Raw genomic sequence first — 21,368 nt, 5'->3', positions numbered from 1 at the left:
TTGTCAGAAAGACAAATGAGGCATATTTTTCAGTTTGTCAGAAATTCTTCTAGGGGTGAAATTGTGAAATTACCTCATGGTAAAATCTCTGTGCCCGTGTACAACATATAGACGATCTCAGAGCTTTTTACACACTGTCCGATATCTTTTTAAGGTGGAGAGAGGGATGTGGGAAATGGATTAGCTATTATTACACAGGAAGTTTGGCAGAGCTAGAAATAGCCTGGTTTCCTTCTAGTGTAATTTTCTGAATGTTTATCCCTTTGTACCTACCACTTGGGCTGGCTTCAATCATACACAGGTACTTAGAGTACTTCTTATGACCTTACTTTCCAGTTGCAATTCCACGGCTATGTAAGTATGTCTTTTAGCCATTCATTCTCCACTCATTCCACCTAGTGGATTTGTAATGTAGTGTGTATCACTTCAGTACCATTAGGCTGTATATTTTATTAGAAGTTGTATACAAATTTGGTGTGATAGTTTGGTCAGTATATTATTTGTTCTACCCTTTGCCACCTTCCCAGGGGACAAGTCCACTAGCAAGCTTGGTGTATTTTTCCATTTCCTTATTGACAAATGTGTCAATTTGGTTGAGCAGCAATATTTAGCTCTACCACCACATAGGATTTATCTGAGCACATTTTGTTTATACTTACATTTGGTTCTGTGCCAAAGCCATGGAGTGGTACATGTTATGTCTACATTCATTCATGTATTGTGCTTCAAGAGCACAGTCATTTGCATATGACAGCTTTGGAGTAACTAATACTTACCACAATATTTTCAATCTGCTAGAAGTTCTCAGGAAGTACTAAAGTGTTTTCCAGTAGCCGCTCTTTGGTCTTTTGCTCTAAGTCGAGCATGGCAATACAAAGCAGTTTGAATAAGTCTGAACCTACTGGATAATCTTGGAATATTTACTCATTGATGACCACCCAATCATGGAGTGACTTTAAAACCATTCTTTTGTATAATGCTTTACAGTAACCCTATTCTTCTGAAGAATTTTCCCCATTTTACAGATGAGGAAACTGGCCTAGATCAGTTAAAGAAACTTACTGAAACTCTCATAATCTAATAACTTGCCAAAACAAAAGTTCAAGTCCAGATTGCCTCCAAAACCCTACAGTGCTATATTGTCAATAACTGAGAATTGAGATTCAAATCTAAGCAATGTGACCTGCCCCCCGACTCCCAAAATCTTTTTTCTTGGGCTCCTTGTGATATAAGAAGAGTTCTCTTTAATTAAAAAACTATTGACTAGGTAATATAGTCATGTGGTTCAAAATTCAAAGGGCACAAAAAGATACAGTGAAGAGTTTTTCCTGCCCTTGTCCCTTGGCCATCCAGTTCCCCTACCTGGAGACATTGACTGGCCATTTGTATGTTCTCTCAGAGATATTTTGTGCATATACAAGCAGACACACACATATATATCTGGAAGCATACTGTACACATTGTTCTCCACCTTGCTATTGCACTAAATTTATTTTGGAGATTGTTCAATAGCAGTCCATAGAGAACTCTGTCATCTTGTACCTGCTGCATAGTTTTTCACGGAATGATACCTTTTCATAGTATCATGTTCTTGGATACTTAAGTTGTTTCCAACATTGTTATAAATGATGTTATAATGAATAATGACACATATGTACTTGAGGATACTATTCATAGGCATTGAATTACTGCTTTAAATGGAATGTGCATTTATGATTTATATAGTATCCTCAAGTTGCCCTCCATAGAGGTTGTAACAATTTATATTCCTATCAGCAATGTATTGAGAGTAGTTGTTTTCCCACAATCTCAACAAGTGTGTTATCAAACTTTTGGATCTTTTCCAATCTAGTAGGTAAAAAACGTTATTTTGGTGTACTTTTAAAAAACAAACTTTAATTTTTAGAACAGTTTTAGATTTACAGAAAAATTGCATAGTACAGAGTTCCATATACCTATGCTCAGTTTCCCTTAGTGTTAACATCTTTCATAACGCTAGTACATTTGTCACAGCTAATGAGCCTTATTATTAATTAAAGTGCACAATTTATTCACATTTCCTTAGTTTTTACCTACTGTCCTTTTTCTGTTCCAGGATCCCATCCAGGATACCATATTACTCTAGTCATCATGTCTCTTTTGCTTCTTGGCTGTGACAGATTCTCAGACTTTCTTGACCTTGATAGCTTCAAGGAGTACTAGTAGTCAGTGTACTTTGAAATTTTCATCTCACTTATAAGTCAGATTGGACATCTTTCTTTTCATATACTTAAGGATATTTGCATTTCCGCTTCTGGGAACTAAGAGCCCGAGCTTTTAACCACTATGCTATACCTCTCTCTCTCGATTCACCATAATTATCTTAAAACATTCAAAGGCCTGCATGCATACAGACTTCTGATTCTGAATTGAGAGAACTCAGAAGTCTCTGTTATAGATAGAGGAGAACCATTAGTACAAGTGATATGGTCAGACTCGTGTCTGATAGCTTGGCTACACTGCAGAGGATGGACAAGAGGCTCGACTGGAAACAGCAGGTAGTCCGGATAAATCCTTGAAAGAGAAGCAGTGTTGATAGGGATAAATTCGAGGGAAACTACAGAAGAGCCAGGATTTAGTGATACTGGATAAGAGAGTCAAGAAGTCAAATGTGACTCCTAGGTTTATGAGTGGGATATTTTGGGTGTTCTCTCTAACCTAGATGAGAAATTAAAGAGACATTCGGACAATTTACAACATACCGGTCTCTCAATACCTACCTTCTCTTTCCGTTTCTATAGCTCTGTGCTACTACAATTCCCAGAGCCCCAAGCTCCACCACAATCCCCTTAGAGTCCGCCGCACAGACTTCTGGGACTTGAGGTCCGCGGCCTATTTCCCAAGTTAGCGCTAGGGGCCTGTGGAAACATGAAGAGGTAAGGGCTTGTCTGGGGAGCAGGCGGCAAGGGGAGCTCTTTTCTACCTTTTACTTTGAAAATGGCTTTTGTTACTTTCTGTTTGGGGTATGTCGTGTTCTCATGATGCGGTTTCGTGTGAGCGGGAAGACAAAGGGGAGGGGAGGAGGGGAGACGGGCTAGACGGGCCTGCAGCGTGAAGTTCAGGAAGGGCCGCTGCCGCCGCCGCCGCCAGGCCGGTCTCCATAGGCATGCCCTCCTGGCCCAGGCCTTGGGAGCTGGCTGGGTGCTGTGGCTTCTTCCTGTTTCAAACGGACCCGCCCAGGCAAAAGGGTCTTGGCGGACAGATTGCCAGCGCTGGAGATTCCCAGGCCAGCTCCTCCCCGTCCCGCCCTACCTCCACCTCAGCCTTCGAAAGGGGGTCAGGGGTGGGATTGTTTATTTGCAGTGTCTGTGTGTTAAAGAAGACTTGCTCGGGCCCCGAAACCATAGAGCGCTTTCAAGTCTTAAAGTAAGAAAGTGGTACTTTTGTTTGCACAAATTTAGAAGGAAAGTACAAAACTGGTTCGATGTATCAATAGGATATAGGAATATAAGAAAGGCATTACTGCAAGGGGTTCCCCCTACTGGTACTGCAGTAAATGGCCGCTTGAACCTACGTGGTTATTGTTGAGAGCCAGAGCCTCACGATTACTGACAGTACAAAAAGCCTTTTTAAAGGATCCTCGTTAAATTAGTTTTGTATTTACTCCGCAAGTAGAAACATCACTCTGGAGGAGTGCAGTGCATTTAAAATACTTACTAGTGTGCTCTTCTGCACTATCAGTTCCTTGTGTCTTTTTAAAAACCATTTCTGATTTTCCCTGCCTGAAAATAATCTTTAAACATTTTTATGATGATATATCTCATCCATGCAGAATAATTTATATAATGTGTATATACAGTTTAAAGAGTAATAATAAAGGTTTACATCCACTGCAAGCTTAAGAAGTAGGACATAGTCAGTTCCTTATAAGTCCCCTGGGTCTCCTCTGTGATTACTTCTCCTCCCTCCCTTCCTTCCCCCTAAGGTGACCACTATCTGGACTTTTGCATTAATCGTTCCCTTGTGCTTTTTTGTTGGTTTGTTTTTTTAAAAATAGGTTTTTAGCACATATAAATTTATCCCTAAACAAAACGTTCCTAGTTTTATCCATTTTTCAACTTCATACAAATGGACACATATTATATGAATTTTTCTGTGACTTGCTTTTTTTAACTCAGTATTTCTTTTTGTGATTCATTGTGTTGATGTATAGAAACTTTAAAATTAGCAAGAACTTTTGGAATTTGAAGTAATAAATAAAAATTGAGATATTGAAAAAGAATTTTTTAAAACCTTGGGTCTAAAGATATTTTAGAATTTACCAAAATAGGGCCAAGCCTTTCTAGAACATGAGAATCATGCTTACAATTATGGGGGTTTATTTTTCTAGGCCTTATAACCCCACTAGGAAAGGGCTATTTTATAAGGAAGGTATTTAATATCTATTTTTTTCATGGAGTTAACTCATTTTTTGGGTTTGTTTTTTATAATCTGTTGTTGCATGCTTAAATGGCCCTGTTATTTCATTATACTCTAGTTTTCAATTATTTAGGGTTAGTTAGCTCATGCTAGCCATTACTTAGATTTCTACACCGTAGTGCCTAAGCTATAAAATGTCATGACACTCTTCATATTTCTTTCTATACTCTGCTCTTTGAAGATATTTTCCTCTCTCATAGCTCCAGATCTTGTCACCACAGATGACTCAAGATTTCCACATTCAGCCTCAGACTCTCAGCTATACAACAATTCTCTCATCTCTCACTTTCCTTTGAGCCAATCACTCATGCTGTACCCTCAGACTCAATGTCTTTGAAGTATTCCTGATAGTTCATGCTGGTGTTTCAATTGTAAAAGGTAGTTGACTCAACATGGCTATAACAATACTGACTTTCCCTTTCCCAAACCATTTATTCCATCTGGAGCTTTTTCTTTCCTTCTTTGGTACTATCGTTCTTTCGGTTACACAGCTTGAAATTTGGGGGCTATCTTTGACTTCCTTACCCCACCTTCAAAAGGCGTCTGTCATCTAACCCTTCCTTTCCATTTCCACTATTACCACTCCAGTCTGGACCTTCATCTCCTTATACTTCAATAGTTTCCTAACTAGTTCTTCCGGTTTCTTCCCTTCAAATCCGTATGGTATATTATAACCACATTTATCTTCCTCAACCATCACTTGCACTGTGTCACTTAACTGCCTGATAAATTACTTTCTAATACCTATGCATTTATTGATAGGTCCAGGCCTCTTAGTTGGTGTATTTAAGGCCATTCACTGTCTGAGTCTAATTTACCCCTACAAGATCATCTCCCCGTACTCCTATAAATGAATGCCAGCCAAATGGAACTTCTCATTATCTCCCAGTAAATATTTTTATCTTTTCACACTCCCTCTCCCTGCTCTCCTTTTCTTCGTCACACCCAGTCCTTTTGAAATCTTCCTTTACCACCCTAGCTTCCAATTATCTCTTTCTTCTGTGAATTCCTACTAATTTGGCATATGCTTCTCTGTGTCATTATTCATTTGGTGTTCTCTCTCTCTCCCCCTCTCTCCCTTCTCCTCTCCCTCCGCCTCTCCCCCTAGGCACATATACATGTATATATTTCTTCTCCTTGAATAGGTTGCAGGCTTCTTGAGGATAGGGATATGCCTTGAATATCTTTGACTTCCATCAGTACCTAGCACAGTGCCTTCTGTATAAGTAGCTATTTAGTTGTGATTGTTTGTGGAATGAATGATAAAGGGCAATGAATATTCGGAGAATTATCTTTAAACAAATGGGGTCACTAATGGTAGATAAGAAATACTTTTTGAGACACTGTCTCTTCTACTTTCTGTATATATTCTTATATCTACTCCAGGGTAAACAGCTGTGTGAAGAGTGATGAGCATGTCCTGGAGGAGCTGGAAACAGAAGGGGAGAGGCAGCTGAAAAGCCTCCTTCAGCATCAACTTGATACCTCTGTCTCCATTGAAGAGTATGTATTGATTTTGCAGATAGAGAGTATCATAGACCCTCACCTCCAGGTGACATATCCCTCTTAAAGCCTGGATGGAATGATCCTCTCCCACCACCCCCTTCTTTGGCAAATTTCTACTTATTAGGTAGAGTTTTGTTTCTGTGTCACTTCCTCTAGGAAGCTTCCCACATCCCGCAAAGTCTGGGCCAAGTACCTTGCCTATGTCCTCCTACATCACCCTATATATCCCCTAACATAGCACCTAAAACCCATTATTATCATTGCCTGTTTCCTTGCCTCTCTTCCATTGTTTTTCCACAAAAGTAGAAGCCATTTTTATTTTTTTCTTAAACTAATAAATCCTTAGTACGTAGCACAGTGTCTGATGCATAGTAGACACTCAATAAATATTTGTTGAGTCAGTCATTTATTACTCCTGGATGAGGGGACTATTGATGTAGTTGTACTTTGTTGCAGTGGTACTTCAGTTTAGAAATAGGATGTGAGAGAGAAATTACTGATGAGTTTCTTTGTACCTCTAATAATGGTGAGCCCCCATTTCTGTGAATTGTAGCAACCTCAAGATGTTCTTACTCTCCTCCTGCATGTTTTGCAGATGTATGTCTAAGAAAGAGAGCTTTGCTCCTGGTACTATGTACAAGCCCTTTGGGAAGGAAGCAGCTGGGACTATGACTTTGTCCCAATTCCAGACACTGCATGAGAAGGACCAGGAAACTGCTTCACTCAGGGAACTAGGGCTTAATGAAACAGAAATCTTGATCTGGAAGAGCCATATTTCAGGTGAAAAGGTGAGTGGGGCAATGTTTTTTTTCTTAGAAAATATACGGCAGGATCTCTTCATTTTGGCATTGAGAACCTTTTCATTTTTAGTTCTCACAAACCGGAGCTTTGTGTCTGAATCTTCTTTGGTTTTTAGGATAGGGACATTGGTAAAAGAGAAGCTGTTCCTTGACTTCTTAGCTAACATTTTCTATAAATGTTCATTTCTGGGCCCTGATTGTCTTCTTTCTTGCTTGAGGCATCAGATCATCACTTTCCGGGTATATCCTCTATGATATATGCCATCTCATTTCTCTGATTGTAGAGGACAAAACTGAGGGCAACTCCTGAAGCAATACAGAACCGTCTTCAAGATATTGAAGAAAGGATCTCGGAACGTCAGCGCATCCTTTGCCTGCCCCAGAGATTTGCAAAGAGCAAACAGCTGACTCGACGAGAAATGGAAATAGAAAACTCTTTATTTCAGGGAGCTGATCGTCACTCTTTTCTCAAGGCACTTTATTACCAAGGTATGTAATCCCCACTGACTTTGATATGTTCTTTCACTGAGAGAAAGATTTAACAGCAGAGCATTAAATATGAAGAGTTAGTGAAGGGAGCAGGGGAAAGACAAACTATCACTACTCTTGAGGAATGTACAGTCCCATGAGAGAGACAAATATGTACATAGTTAATTTGCATGACAACATGGAAATTGCTATTATAGAGATTTGAATAAAATGCTGAGGGAGCACAGAACATAGAGCATATAAGTCTAGTTGGGGGAGTCAGAAGTTGACATTGCTGCTAAGTCTTGTTGGATCAACAGGCATTTGTCAGGTAAATAAGCAGGAAAGGGCATTACAGATAGTGAGTGAATAGGAACAGGATTGCGGAAGAGCCTGGTGTGTCTCGGGAACAATGAGAAGTTCAGTGTGGCAGGAATACAGGGCATGGCAGGGAATGACAGGAGATGACACTGGAAAAAGAGGCGATGCTAAATTGTGAAAGGTCTTTAGGCTGAACTATAAACTAGCACAAAATATGTAGATAAATAGTATATGTCTTAACCAGAAAGAATTAGTTTAACAGATAAGTTTTACTAGGCACTGTGGAAGGTTCACAGAAGTTTATGAAATGCTTCCGGAGCTTGTGCCAAGTACAGTCTGGTTGGAGAAAGAAACATAACATTTAGTAACAATGCTAGATATAGTTGCTAAGTGCTGTGGGAGTTCAGAGGAGGGAAAGACCACTGTGCATTGATGTGGTTGAAGAGCGCCTCTCAGAGGAGGTAAGATTTAAATGTTCTTTTAATACCACCTATTCTTTAGAAAAAAGAGGGAGTGGCATTTCAGTTGCAACAGACGGTGTGAACACTATGGAGTGTTTGGGGGAGCTGTGAGAGACAAGGTTAGAAAGGTAGCTAAAATTATGAACTTTATTTGGTGGGTAGTATATACCTATTCAGAGTTACTTATTCAGTCAGTTAGTTAGTTTGAATATAGTTAAAGGTTTTTCAGCCAGGAGTAACATGATAAAAGCTGTATTTGAAAATGATTAATCTGGTGGCCAATAAATCGGATTGGAGAGAGGAAGAACTGCAAGCAGGGAGAATGATTAGGAAGTATTACAGTCATTTAGCCATGAAGATCTAGACTAGAATGATGGCAGTGGAATTGGAAAGAGAGGTACATTTAGTTGTAAGAGATACTACAAAAGGAATAATTGATAAAATTTGTTGACTGAGAATGAAGGAGGAGGGTCATTGAAGAGGAATGTGTCAAAGATAATTGAGGTGTTTCAAGGTTGTGTGACTTAACAATGGGCAAAATTAAGATAGCTTTTATGGGGAAATTTTGAGGAAGGATGATGAGTTTTATTTTAAACATGTTGAATTTGTGAGAATGTCAGGATCATTAAATGCAGATATTGAGGAGACAGTTGGAAGATGCAACAGTGAAACTCAGGAGAGAGGTCAGAACTAGATGGAATTGGGAATCATCTATGCATAGATGATATGTTAAAAATATGAGAATGTTTGAAGGATTTGTTAGAAACAGAAAGACCATAGACATGGCAGAGCAGTGGTGAAGGAAGGAAGGAATGAACAAATGAACAGCCTTCTGTGGAGAGACATTATAGCATACTGATTAAGAACATAGGCTCTGGAAGCAGACTGCCTGGAAAAATCCTGGCTCCCCCACTTACTAGCAATGAGATGCTGGACAAGTTATCTCTCTATGCTTCAGTTTCTTCATCTGTAAAATGAGAATATTAATAGTAGCTATGTTATAGGCTTGTTAGGAGGATTAAGTGAGGTAATACATGTAAATCACTTAGAATAGTACCTGGTATTTGGGGTGGTGGGGTGGGTGGTGTGTGGATCTGTTCTGTTTCCTATCTTTGAAACTCCTTGCTTTAAACCTTCACAGCATACCACAAAAAGACAAGTGCAGACAAGTACATGACCTCAATGAAGAGGAAGATAAAATTAGGCACAAAAGGCAAGTCGAGAGTTTTCTTACAGTGTTAGATTTAGGAATGTAACCTAGGGTCCCAGACTTCTAAGTTGAGCACTTATTTAATTCCAGTATATGACAATGTTTATAGGAAGTGATCCAGAGGGAGCATATTATGCTGATACAGAATATTAAAGAGAGGAGTTAGTAGAAGTTGTAAAGCTTTTACATTTAGTGTTGTTGTTTTTTTCTCTATACCTTTAAGTTATTGTACCAAACATAAATTGACCTTAATGATTTTTAGATCCTATTTCACAAATAATTCTGAATATTTTTATTAATCAGCAAAGTATACTTATTTATGATGATGGCAATGATAATAGCTAATATTTTATTTTTGAAATGAACTTACAATAAAATTGCATGGGGCTTTTTTTTTTTGGTGTACAATTCTGTGAATTGTAAATCATGTAGATTCATGTAACCACCACCGCAATCAAGATAGAGAACAGCTCTATCACCCTAAAACACTCCCTCATACTACTGCTTTATAGTCACTCCCAACCCCCATCCATATTCCCTGGCAATCACTGATCTGTTCTCCATCACAGTAGTTTTATCTTTTAGAGAATGTCATATGAATGGAATCATACAATATGTAACCTATGAGACTGGCTTCTTCCACTCAGCCTAACGCCTTTGAGACTCATCCAAGTTGTTGTGTGTATCACTAGTTCATTCATTTTGCTGAGTAGTGTTTCATTGTATGGACATTCCAAAGTTCGTTTATCCATTCACCCATTGAAGTGCATTTGGGTTGTTTCCAGGTTATGGTGGTTATGAGTAATATTGATATGAACATTCTTGTACATGTTTTTGTGTGAACATAAGTTTTTATTTCTCTAAGGTAAATATCTAGAAGTGAGATTACTGGGTCATATGGTAAGTGTACATTTAACTTTATATGAAACTGCCAAACCATTTTCAAGAGTGGCTGTACCATTTTGCATTCCCACCAGCAATGTATGAGAGTTCTAGTTGCTCTACATCTTTGTCAGCACTTGGTATTGTCGGTATTTATTTTTGGTTATTCTAATAGATGTGAAGTGGTACCTCATTGTAGTTTTAATTTGCATTTCTGTAATGGCTAATGATGTTGAACATCTTTTCATGTGCTTATTTGCCGTCCTTATATCCTGTTTGCTAAAGTGTCTGTTCAAATCTTTTGCTGTTTTATAATTGGGTTGTTTGTTTTTCTCCTGATGACTTTTGAGAGTTCTTTATGTATTCCAAACGCAATCTTCTGTTGGATATGTGATTTACAAATATTTTCTCCCAGTCTGTAGCGTGTCTTTTCATTCTCTTAATCGTGTCTTTTGTAGAGCAAACTTTTTTATCATGGTAAAATATATATAACATAAAATTTACCATTTTAACCCTTATAAGTATATGGTTCTGTGGCATTAAGTACATTCACGTTGTTCTGCAACTGTTGCCACCATCCATCTCCAGAAATTTTTCATCTTCCCAAACTGAAACTCTCTGTCCGTTAATCACTAACTACCCATTTCCCCCTCCCCCGGCCTCCGGCAACCACCATTCTACTTTCTATCTTTATGAATTCGACTGTTCTAGGCCATTCACAGTCTGAGTCTAATAAGTGGAATCATACAATATTTGTCCTTTTGTGACTGGCTTATTTAATTAGCATAATGTCTTTAAGTTTCATCTAGCTTGTAGCATGTGTCAGAATTTTCTTCCTTTTCAAGGCTGAATAACATTCCATTGTATGTATATACCACATTTAGTTTATCTGTGTATCCACTGATGGACACTTAGGTTGCTTCCACATTTTAGCTATTGTGAATAATGCTACTGTGAACATGGGTATGCAAACATCTATTTGAGTACCTGCTTTCAATTCTTTTGGGTATATACCCAGAAGTGGAATTGCTGAATCAGATGGTAATTCTATATTTAATTTTTTGAGGAATGGCCATATCATTTTCCATAGAGACTGTACCATTTTACATTCCCATCAGCAATGCACAAGGATTCCAATTTCTCCACACCCTCAGCAACACTTGTTATTTTCTGTTTTTTTCAATAGTAGCCATCTTAATGGATGTGAAGTACTATCTCACTGTGGGTTTTGATTTGAATTTCCCTAATGATTAGTGCTATTAGTGAGCATTTTTTCATATGTTTTTGGCCATTTGTATATCTTCTTTGGAGAAATGTCTGTTCTGGTCCCTTGCCCATTTTTTAAAGGAGTTACTTGTTTATTTGTTGTTGAGATATAAAAAGTTCTATATATTTTTTTGGATGTGAATTCCTTATCAGATAATATGATTTGCAAATATTTTCTCCCATTCCATGGGTTGCCTTTTCACTCTGTGCATAGCGTCCATTGATGCATGAAGTTTTAAATTTTGATGAAGTCCAATTTGTCTACTTTTTCTTTTGTTGTCTCTACTTTTGGTGTTATATCCAAGAAATCATTGCCAAGTCCAATGCCATGAAGCTTTTTCCCTATGTTATCTTCTGAGAGTTTTATACTTTTAGCTCTTACATTTAGGTTTTTGATCCATTTTGAGTTAATTTTTATATATGATATAAAGCAAAGGTCCAACTTCATTTTTTACAAGCTGATATCCAGTTTTCCCAACACCACTTGTTGAAAAGACTGTCCCTTGTACTCTGAATGATCTTGGCACCCTGTTGAAAAATCATTTGACCATACACGTCTGTCCTTATGCCAGTAACACACTGTTGTAATTGCTATAGCCTTGTAGTAAGTTTTGAAATCAGGAAATGTATTTAATTGGAGTCTGTTAATAAGGATTTACACCTGTCATTTTGCTTTTTGTTTTCTGTATGTCTCGTATCTTTTTTTGTTCCTCTGTTCCTCCCTTTATTCCTTCTTTTATGTTAAATAGATTTTTCTAGTGTGCCACTTAATTGCCCTGAGGATTACAATTAACATCTTAGCTTAAATAAATTAGTTTTTTTAATACCAACTTAATTTCAATTATATTAAAAAACTTTGTTTAGCTCTGTTCTCCCCCTTCTTTGTACTATTATTGTCATACCAGCTACATCTTTATAGATTTTTAAAATCCTATTTTAAAGGATTTTAAAATCCTTCTCCTAGTCACCTAGGAGAAGAAAAAGAATTTCAACAAAAAATACACTTATACTATCTTTTATGTTTACCTAGTAGTCAACTTTACTAGTGCTCTTTCTTTCTTTGTGTGGATTTGAGTTACTGTATAGTATCCATTTATTTCAGCCTGAAAGACTCCCTTTAGTTTTTCTTGCAGGGCAAATCTTCAAGTGATGAATTCTCTCAGTTTATGTTTATTTGGGAATGTCTTAATTTTTTCAGTTTTGAAATATAGTTTTGCTAGACATAGAACTTTTGGTTGTCAGTCTTTTTCTTTCAGCACAATTGACTATGCCATCTCATTTCCTCCTGGCCTCCATGGTTTCTGATGAGAAGTCCACTGTTAATCTTATTGAGGACCCCTTGTCTATGATGAGTCTCTTCGCTCTTGCTATTTTCAAGATTAATTTTTTGTCTTTTGTCTTTGACAATTTGGCTATATATCTAGGTATGTATCTCTTTGAGTTTATCCTACTGGAGTCTGTTGAGCATCTTTGGTGTGAATTAATGTTTTTTGTCAATTTTGGAAAGTTATCAACCATTACGTCTTCAGATACTCTTTCTGCCCCTTTCTTACTTCTTTTGAGACCCTTTGTTGGTATCCCACAGGCTTAATGATCTCCCACAGGTCTGTAGGGCTCTGTTAATTTTTCTTCATTCTTTTTTTCTTTCTGCTTTCCAGACAGGGTCGTCTCCTCACACTAGGTAGTTGACCTATCCTTGAGTTTGCTGATTCTTTCTTCTGCCAGCGCAAATCTTCTGTTGAGCTGCCCCAACTGAATTTTTTATTTCAGTTATAGTACTTTTCAACTCCAGAATTTCTATTAGGTTCTTTATTATAATTTCTGTTTATTTTTATTTCCTATTTTGTAAGACATTCTGAAACTTTCGTATAGTTCTTTATACATGGTTTCCTTTAGTTGTTTGAAGAACTTTTAATAACCATTTAAAGTTCTGTCTAGTAAGCCCAACATGCTCCCTCAGGGCAGTTTACTGACTTTTATTTCTTGTTTAGGGGCCATGCTTTCCTGTTTCTTTGCAATGTCTTGTATTTTTTGTTGAAAATTAGACATTTTAAATAATATAGTGTGATCATTGAAGAAATCGATCCACTCCCTCCCCCTAGGATTTGTTGTTGTTGCTGCTTGTTTAGCAACTTTCCTGAACTAATTCTGTAAATTCTGTATTCCATATTTTCAGTTAGTATAGTGGTCCTCTAATGATTGAAGAGAGTTTTCCTTAGGTGCCTTGAACTAAAAAGTCTGTTAATCTTTGCTGAGGAGCTAGCTGTGTGCGTATGTTGGAGGATTCTTTCAGTGTTCAGGCAAACAATTTACAAGTCTGCCTTAGGCTTCACTTCCTGCTTGCACAGAGCCTCCAGGTCAGCCAAAAGTGACACATTAGGGTCTTCTCAGGCCCTGACTTTCCTGGGCATACACACAGCCCTGCACATGTTTGTTACCTTCTAGATTCTCAGGAATATGTCTGAACTTTTAGAGCTCTTATGGACATCTCGTTACCTATTTTTCCTTTTAAGATTTTTTGTTAGCCTCTTATTAGTCCCAACTGTTAATGCCATTTCAAGCAGCTGCAATGTTAAACAATCCCCACTGACTGGTTTTAACAAATTCCCTAGGGATAGACCATACCCACAGAGTAAGATATGAGCCAGGTTAAAGACAGGCCCTCAGAATGTAGCTTTTCATTGGGGTGCCAGACAGGTCATATAGTGAAAATTCTCTGAGGATGGGGATATTGGGCAACTCCAGACTGTTCTGCCCCCTACAGTGTCAGCTAGGCTGCTGGTTTTTACACTTCCTGTAGTTGGTGAGGTTGTTGGTTTTCAAGGCTACTATGAAGCTGACGAGAGGGAGATGGGATTATGGAAAGTTGAAATGCTACAAACCTCACTGTTCTTACTGAGATTTAGCTGTTTAATAACTGCTCCTTGTTTTGTTAAAAGCCTTCAGTTTCCAGACTTATCAAAAATTTGATTTTTGATAATTTTTGTGTTTTTTTTCTTTTATAGAAGAGCAGATTTTCAGAGTTCTTATTCCAACATTCCATAATTACTTTCTTTACATCATTTTTCTCTAGCCTATCTATATTATTATATTTGAAATGAGTTTCTTATACTATGTAGTTAGATTATTTTCACTGCTTTATCATGTTATCATTTTATATACCATAAAATCCACTCATCTTAAATGTATAATTCAGTGATTTGTAGTAAATTTACAGAGTTCATCAACCATCACCACAATCTAGTTTTAGAACATTTCCATCACCCCAAAGATTGCTCTCAATCCCCATTTCTACTGCCAGCCCAGGTAGCCACTAATCTATCTGTCCTTATAAGGATTTCTGTATTTTAGACATTTCATATAAATGGAATCATACAATATGTGGCATTCTCTAATTTAATATATATAATGTTTTCATTATGTTTATAACCAGTACTTTTCCCAGTCTTTACTGAGGGGTTCTGTGTGCATGCTGAGCACATCTTCACCACTTAGCCACGTAGATTATAATTCCATTTTAGTTCTCACTTCCTGCGTGTGCAGCCTCAGGGTTAGTCAGAGGTGAGACCTTAGGGCCTTTTCAGGTCCTTTCTAAGCATGCACCTATAGCTAAGCATGTAGATAGCCCTACACACATGTGTGGCCTTAATTACCAGAAATATGTTGGAGCTTCTTAGAGTCCCCTTTGGGCATCTCATTCCAGATTTTCCTTCTAAGCTTTTTGATTAACCTGTTGTTTTCCCCAACTATTGTCTACCACCTCTGGTAGCTATGAAATTCAACAACTGCCTCTGATTGTTTTTGACAAAAGTTCCTGGGAAAGATGCTGTTGGGCGAGCTTTGAGTCAGGTCAAATAAAGAGAGGATTGCTTTGGGGATTTTTCCAGGAAACACCAGACAGGTCAAGTAATGATAATTCTCTGGGAATGGTGCATGGAAGGGCCTTCAATCCCGTTCTTCTCCCGGTAGTGGCTGCCAGGATGCTAGTTTTCTCTTTGTTTTAGGTCAGTGATTTTCAAGTTTAACCACAACCTGGGAGAAAAGAATGGAAGACTAGAGCAAGTTTAAACCCTACAAAACTCATTATTTTTACTATGATTCAGCTGTTTTTCTTGGTTAATTTCCAGAGTTCTGAAAAAGTTGATTCTTATAGTTTTTCCCAGTTTTCTCATTGCTTTTTTGGAGATTCTTACTCCACCATTTTCACTGACATCACCTCTCTTAATGGCATCTTATGAAGCTCTAAAGGTTGTGATTTTGAGAAAATCTAATTTATTAATTTTTTTATAACTTCTGCTTTTGGTCCTGTAATGAAGATTTATTTATAACCCAAGGTCATGAAGATTTTCTCATATGTATTCTAGATGTTGATAGTTTTAGCTCATACATTTAGGTCTGTGAACCATTTTGAATTAATTTTTGCGTATGTATACTAAGAATGGAAAAATAACCCCCACGCGCACTCACCATCAAATTGGTTTCACTGATCAACACCTAAGTGCACATAATAGGAATAACATTTATCGGGCGTCAGGCAGATGGGAGGGGGGAGGAGGGGATGGGTATATACACACATAATGAGTGCTATGCAAGGCACACCGTCTGAGGGATGGACACACTTGAAGCTCTGACTCGGGGGGAGGGTGGTGGCAAGGGAAATATACGTAACCTAAACATTCATACCCCAATAATATGCTGAGATAAAAAAAAATTTTGCATATAGTGTAAAGTTAGGGTTACATTCATCTTTTAGCATATGGATATCCAATTGTCTTGACACTTTTAGTTGAAAAGACTACCCTTTCCCATTGAATTGTTTTGATACCTTTGTGGAAAATCAGTTAACCATAAAGGTAAGGATTTTAATTTTTTTTTCTTTATTTTTAGCAATTTGATTATGCCATGTCTGGGCATGAGTTCTTTGTTATTTCACATTCTGGGCTTCTTACTCATTCTACTTGCTATCATTTACTTTTCACAGCCTTTAAATGTACCATAAATTCTCTCTGGGTTTTATAAGTTTATTCAGCAGGAGAGACAGGGCAAAGTGTGTTTACTTCATCTTATCCAGAAACAGAAGTCCTAACAGCTAATAGTTTTTGAGGGCTTATTTGTGCAAGTCCTTGTACTAAGTATTTTTACACATTAATGCATTTAAACCTTACAAAAGCCCTACGAGATAGTACAGTGATTATATCCATTTTACAGATAATGAAATTAAGCTTCAGAGGGGATAAGTGACTTTCTCAAGATCACAGTTATTAAATGTCCATGCTAGGACTTAAATCCACGTCTGTTCTTACACAAAAGTCTGTGCTCTTGACTACAGCAGGTGTATATGTGATTTGAAAAGATATATTGGTTTATTGAGTGTGATTTTACTGTATCTTGAGACAAACGTTTTTTGGAGTTATGTATATCCCATTTTCTAACCTGAAATCAGTGAGAAAACAACATATATTATCCCTAGAAATATACTTCTTTTTAAATCTTAAACCGCAATCTAATACCCTCTGACCAAAACTTTTCCCTTATCCTTCTGTCTCTCATAACTCTCTTACATCCATCATACCATCTCTTCAACCCTGTTGAAATCTCTGGTTCCTTGACCTTTTTATTTTCTCCCAATCTGTCAGCCCCTTCTCATTTCTTCTTCTTTTGAAATCTCACATAGACTTCATCATCCATTATTTAACCACATTCTTGACAATGAATCATGCTCCTTGCTTCCTTGTGTATGTGTCACACCCACCCAGCAAAAACCTCAACCTCAAATCAATGCAGCTAATTACCTTCCCTATTTCTGCATCATGGCTTCTGGGTAAAACTAGAGAGAAATCATATAACTTGGTTGATGAATGCCTGTACACGTTCCTCATCTCTGCAGCCTTAAGGTAACATGTGGCCTTCTAGGTCCTTAAGTGTGGCCCTTTGACTGAATCCAAATTTTATAGAACAAATTCTTTTATTAAAAAGGGTGCAGCAGAGAAAGACGAAGCTTTTCTTGCCTCCTTTGGTGCTTAAAAAAGAACAATCTTGAAATCAGAAGGCCACAGGTTCCCCACTCCTGGTCTAGAGTCTTCTCCCTTGTTCAGCAATCTATCTCCTAGTCCCTAGTCAGCTCTCTATTTCATTCCTTATAAATACTATTTTAGATCTTCATTACTCTTTCCTATCCTTCTATTTCATCATTTTTAACAGATAGTCTAACATCCTGTTTCAAAGGAAACACTACCATCAGCAAGAACTTTCATCCACTTCCTGCTTCACTCTCTGCTAACTTCTGCACCCTAACTCTCATTTTCTTCTCTCTTGACTCAGTGCTAGGGAAGTCCTTCCTGCTTAAGGCTAATCTTTATACCCTTGTGCTGCATCCCATCCCTCTTATCTTCCAAGGGACCTCAGTCAGTTACCCCTAGTATTACCCCTTTCATTTCAGGACTTTAACATGATTTTGTATCATTTGCCAGTTTCCGTGGTGTACATATACGTACCGTGGACTATCTAAAGCAAATGATAAAAATGAAAAATGCCCTTCAGTTGTTTAGTTACTTGAGCAAATAATACATTTAGATCTCTTCTTTCACTATGTACCATAATAAGTAGCAGTTAATTTAAAAAATGAAATATAAGAATTTAAGCCCTAAAAAAGATAGTATTAAATGCATGTTAATATTTTTTGATATTCAAATGGGAAAATATTTTTCATTCTTTTTTTTCAATGAAAATTTTCAAACATGGAGAAAAGTTGAAAAAATTTTATCACAAACCATTATATTACCATCTAGATTCTACCATTAATATCTTATCATATATCTACCTATTCCTCTATCCATCAATCCATCTTACTTTATTAATGTATTTTAGAAAATTGGTGATGTAAATGCATGCCCCCCAAATACTTTGGCATGCATATTGTTAGCTAGAGTTAAATATTTATTTACATATTTTCTTTGTAAACTTTGCATGCAATTAAATGCACAAATCTTCAGTGTTCATTTGCTGACTTTTGATTAATATATAAATCTGTGTAGTCATGTACTGATAGATGTTTAACAACCAGCCCTCCAGAAAAAAAGGCCCTGATTTGTATCATTTGCCAGTTTCCATAATGTTCATATTCCCATTGTGTCTAATTTTAAGCTGCCAGTGTGCCATCACTGAACATGGAGTTGGGAATAGATGCACACAATCATTGGACCATCTCCAGTACACACTGCATCTGTGCAACCTAACCCCTATCAACACAGAAGATTACCATCACCCCAGGAAGTTCCATCATACTTACTTCCAGTAATTTCCACCCCACCCTCCCAGAGCAACTAGTGTTTTGATTGTTTTTCCACCATAGATTAGTTTTGCCTGTTCTAGAACTTCATATAACTGGAACCATACAGTATATATTCTTTGTGTATATATTTCTTTAGTTTAACATAATGCTTTTGAGTTTCATTCATATTCTTGTGGGTATCAATAGTTTGTGCTTTCTATAACAAATTACCACAAATCTGGTGGCTTAGAATAATAGAAATTTATCCCTTCCATAGTTCTGGAGTCCAGAAGTCTAAAGTCAAGGTGTCAGCAGGGCCATGGTCTCTCTGCAGTCTCTAGGAGAGTATCCTTCCTTGCCTCTTCTAGCTTCTGGTAGTTGCTAGCAATCCTTGGTGTTCCTTGGCTTGTAGATGCATCATTCTGATCTCTGCCTCTGTTATCACATGGAAATTTCCCTGTGTGTCTGTATCTGTCTTCACATGGCCTTCTTATAAGGATACCAGTCATTGGATTTAGGGCCCGATTAGTGTGCACTAATCGAGTATTACCTTACCTTGATTCAACTACATCTGCAAAGACCTTATTTCGAAATAAGTTCACAGTCTGTGCTCCAGATGAACTTGAATTTTGGAGGTATACCATTCAACCCAGTATAGTTCATCCTCTGGCCTCCAAAAATTCACATCTGTCCACATGCATCACAATATCCCCCAAAGTCTTAACCCATTCCAGCATCAAGTATAAGTCCAAATTTCATCTAAAAGTTCTAAGTCTCATTATCTAAATCTAAATCAGGTATGGGTGAGGTTCTGGATATGGTCCATCCTGGGGCAAAATTCCTCTCTATCCAGAGACCTGTGAAACTAGAAAACAAGTTTTCTGCTTCCAATATACAATGGTGAGACAGGCATAGGATAGACATTACAATTCTGAAAGGGCAAAAAAGAAGGAATAAAGGGGTTACTGGTCTAAAGTAAGTGTGTAGCCCAGCAGCATAAATTCCATTGGTTTTCAAGGGATGAAAGCTCAATGCTCTGTCCTCTGGGCCCACCTCTCAGCCCACTAGGGCAGCTGCAGTCCCATCCTCTCTGGCCACTCCATCTGTGTGGCTTTGCTCTTGCAGTCTTCCTTCCTTCATTTTTGTCCTTTCTCTATCTCTTTCACACCAGACTGGCACTGTGTCTGCTGGTGTAAAATTCTCAAAAACCTTGTTAGTCTCATATATGTCAAGAGATCCACACCATTAGACATGAGGGTTCTCTACAGATTCCTCCTAGATAACCCCATCTCTGTTCCTGGCTTCTGCTGAGATGGTTGATTGGATCCATGAATCACACACCTAATCTTGTTGGTTTGTCCAGCTACACTTTTGGCCCTGTTTCCAGAGTATGCTATCTGGATCAGCTGTGAATTTTCCCAATCATTAAGTGCTGTTTCCTTTTTTCTTAACAGTTCCTTCCTCAATTTACCTCTTGTCCCTCTTGCTTTATTAATAAGCATCAAAGAGAAACAAGCCTACATCTTCCACGCTTTGCTTCAAAATCTCAGCTAAATATCCAAGTTTATCACTTTTAAGGACTTTTCACCCAACAGCAGAACTCAATTTAGCACCAAGTTTCTGCCACTTTTATAACAAAGATTACCTTTCCTCCAGGGTCCAGTAACATGTTCTTCATTTCCTTCTAGGGCCTCACCAAAAGCACCCTTTAACATTCATAGCTCTAGCAACATTTTGTTCATGGTGTGTGTGTGTGTGTGTGTGTGTGTGTGTGTGTTCTCTAAGATGACAGAAGCTTTCTCTATTGTCCTCTTCACTTCCTTCTAAGCCCTCACGAGAATCATCTTTAACATCCATATTTCTGCCAACAGTCTCCTCAAGCAATGTAGGCTTTTACTATCAAGCACCTCAAAATTCTTCCAGCCTCTACTCATTACCCAATTCCAAAGCCAATTCCACATTTTTAGGTATTTGTTACAGCAGCATCCTACTTTCTGGTACCAAAATCTGTATTAGTTTCCTAGGGCTACCATAACAAAGTACCACAAAGTGAGTGGATTAAAACAACAGGAATTTATTCTCTCTCTGTTATGGATGCTAGAAGTACAAAATCAAGGTGTTGGCAAGGTTGGTTCCTCTGGAAGCTCTGAGGGAGAATCTGTTCCATGCCTTTCTCCTAGCTTCTGATGTTTACCAGCAGTCTTTGGCTTGAAGATGCATCACTCCAGTCTCCACCTCCGTCATCACATGGCATTCTCCCTGTGTGACTGTGTCTCTGTATCTTCACCTGGCCTTCTAACAAGAATACGAATCATTGGACTTAGGGCCCACCCTAATCTATGACCTCATCTTAGCTAATTATATTTGCAAAGACCCTATTTCCCAATAAGGTCATATTCTGAGGCTCTGAGTAGGCATGAATCTTGGGGGGTATACTATTCAGCCCAGTACTTTTACTTATTGCCACTTTCTCACTCCTTATTCACTTTTTTGCAAGCCATATTTCTTTTATAATGAGATGGATCATGCCAAACAGTGCTTAAGACATGTTTAATCAGATCAAGAAACAGAACATTGCCAGTACTCCAAAAGCCCCTGTATGTCCCTCACAAATCACAACCCTCTCCCCACCAAATATAACTAACCACTGCCTGACTTGTGATAATAATTTCCTTGATTTTCTTTATATTTATACCACCTGTACACACAGCAGTAGACAGTGTTTA

General features: G+C 37.9%; 1 protein-coding gene across 1 annotated transcript in view; it reads left to right on the top strand.

Annotated features, from left to right (window-relative positions):
* Nucleotides 1–2,860: 2,860 nt before the first annotated feature.
* RBM41 (RNA binding motif protein 41) overlaps nucleotides 2,861–21,368 on the top strand; it is a 48,282-nt gene continuing 29,774 nt past the window's right edge. The window contains exons 1-4 of the mRNA XM_012644805.1: nucleotides 2,861–2,915; nucleotides 5,845–5,961; nucleotides 6,560–6,752; nucleotides 7,049–7,253. Coding sequence (XP_012500259.1) covers nucleotides 2,908–2,915; nucleotides 5,845–5,961; nucleotides 6,560–6,752; nucleotides 7,049–7,253 — 523 coding nt within the window. The 5' untranslated portion in view covers nucleotides 2,861–2,907. The remainder of the gene's footprint in view (nucleotides 2,916–5,844; nucleotides 5,962–6,559; nucleotides 6,753–7,048; nucleotides 7,254–21,368) is intronic.

This window comes from Propithecus coquereli, unplaced genomic scaffold (genome assembly GCF_000956105.1).
Source record: "Propithecus coquereli isolate 6110/MARCELLA unplaced genomic scaffold, Pcoq_1.0 Scaffold104, whole genome shotgun sequence".
Classification (NCBI taxonomy): Eukaryota; Metazoa; Chordata; class Mammalia; order Primates; family Indriidae; genus Propithecus; species Propithecus coquereli.
This window is presented reverse-complemented; position numbering and strand designations above follow the sequence as displayed.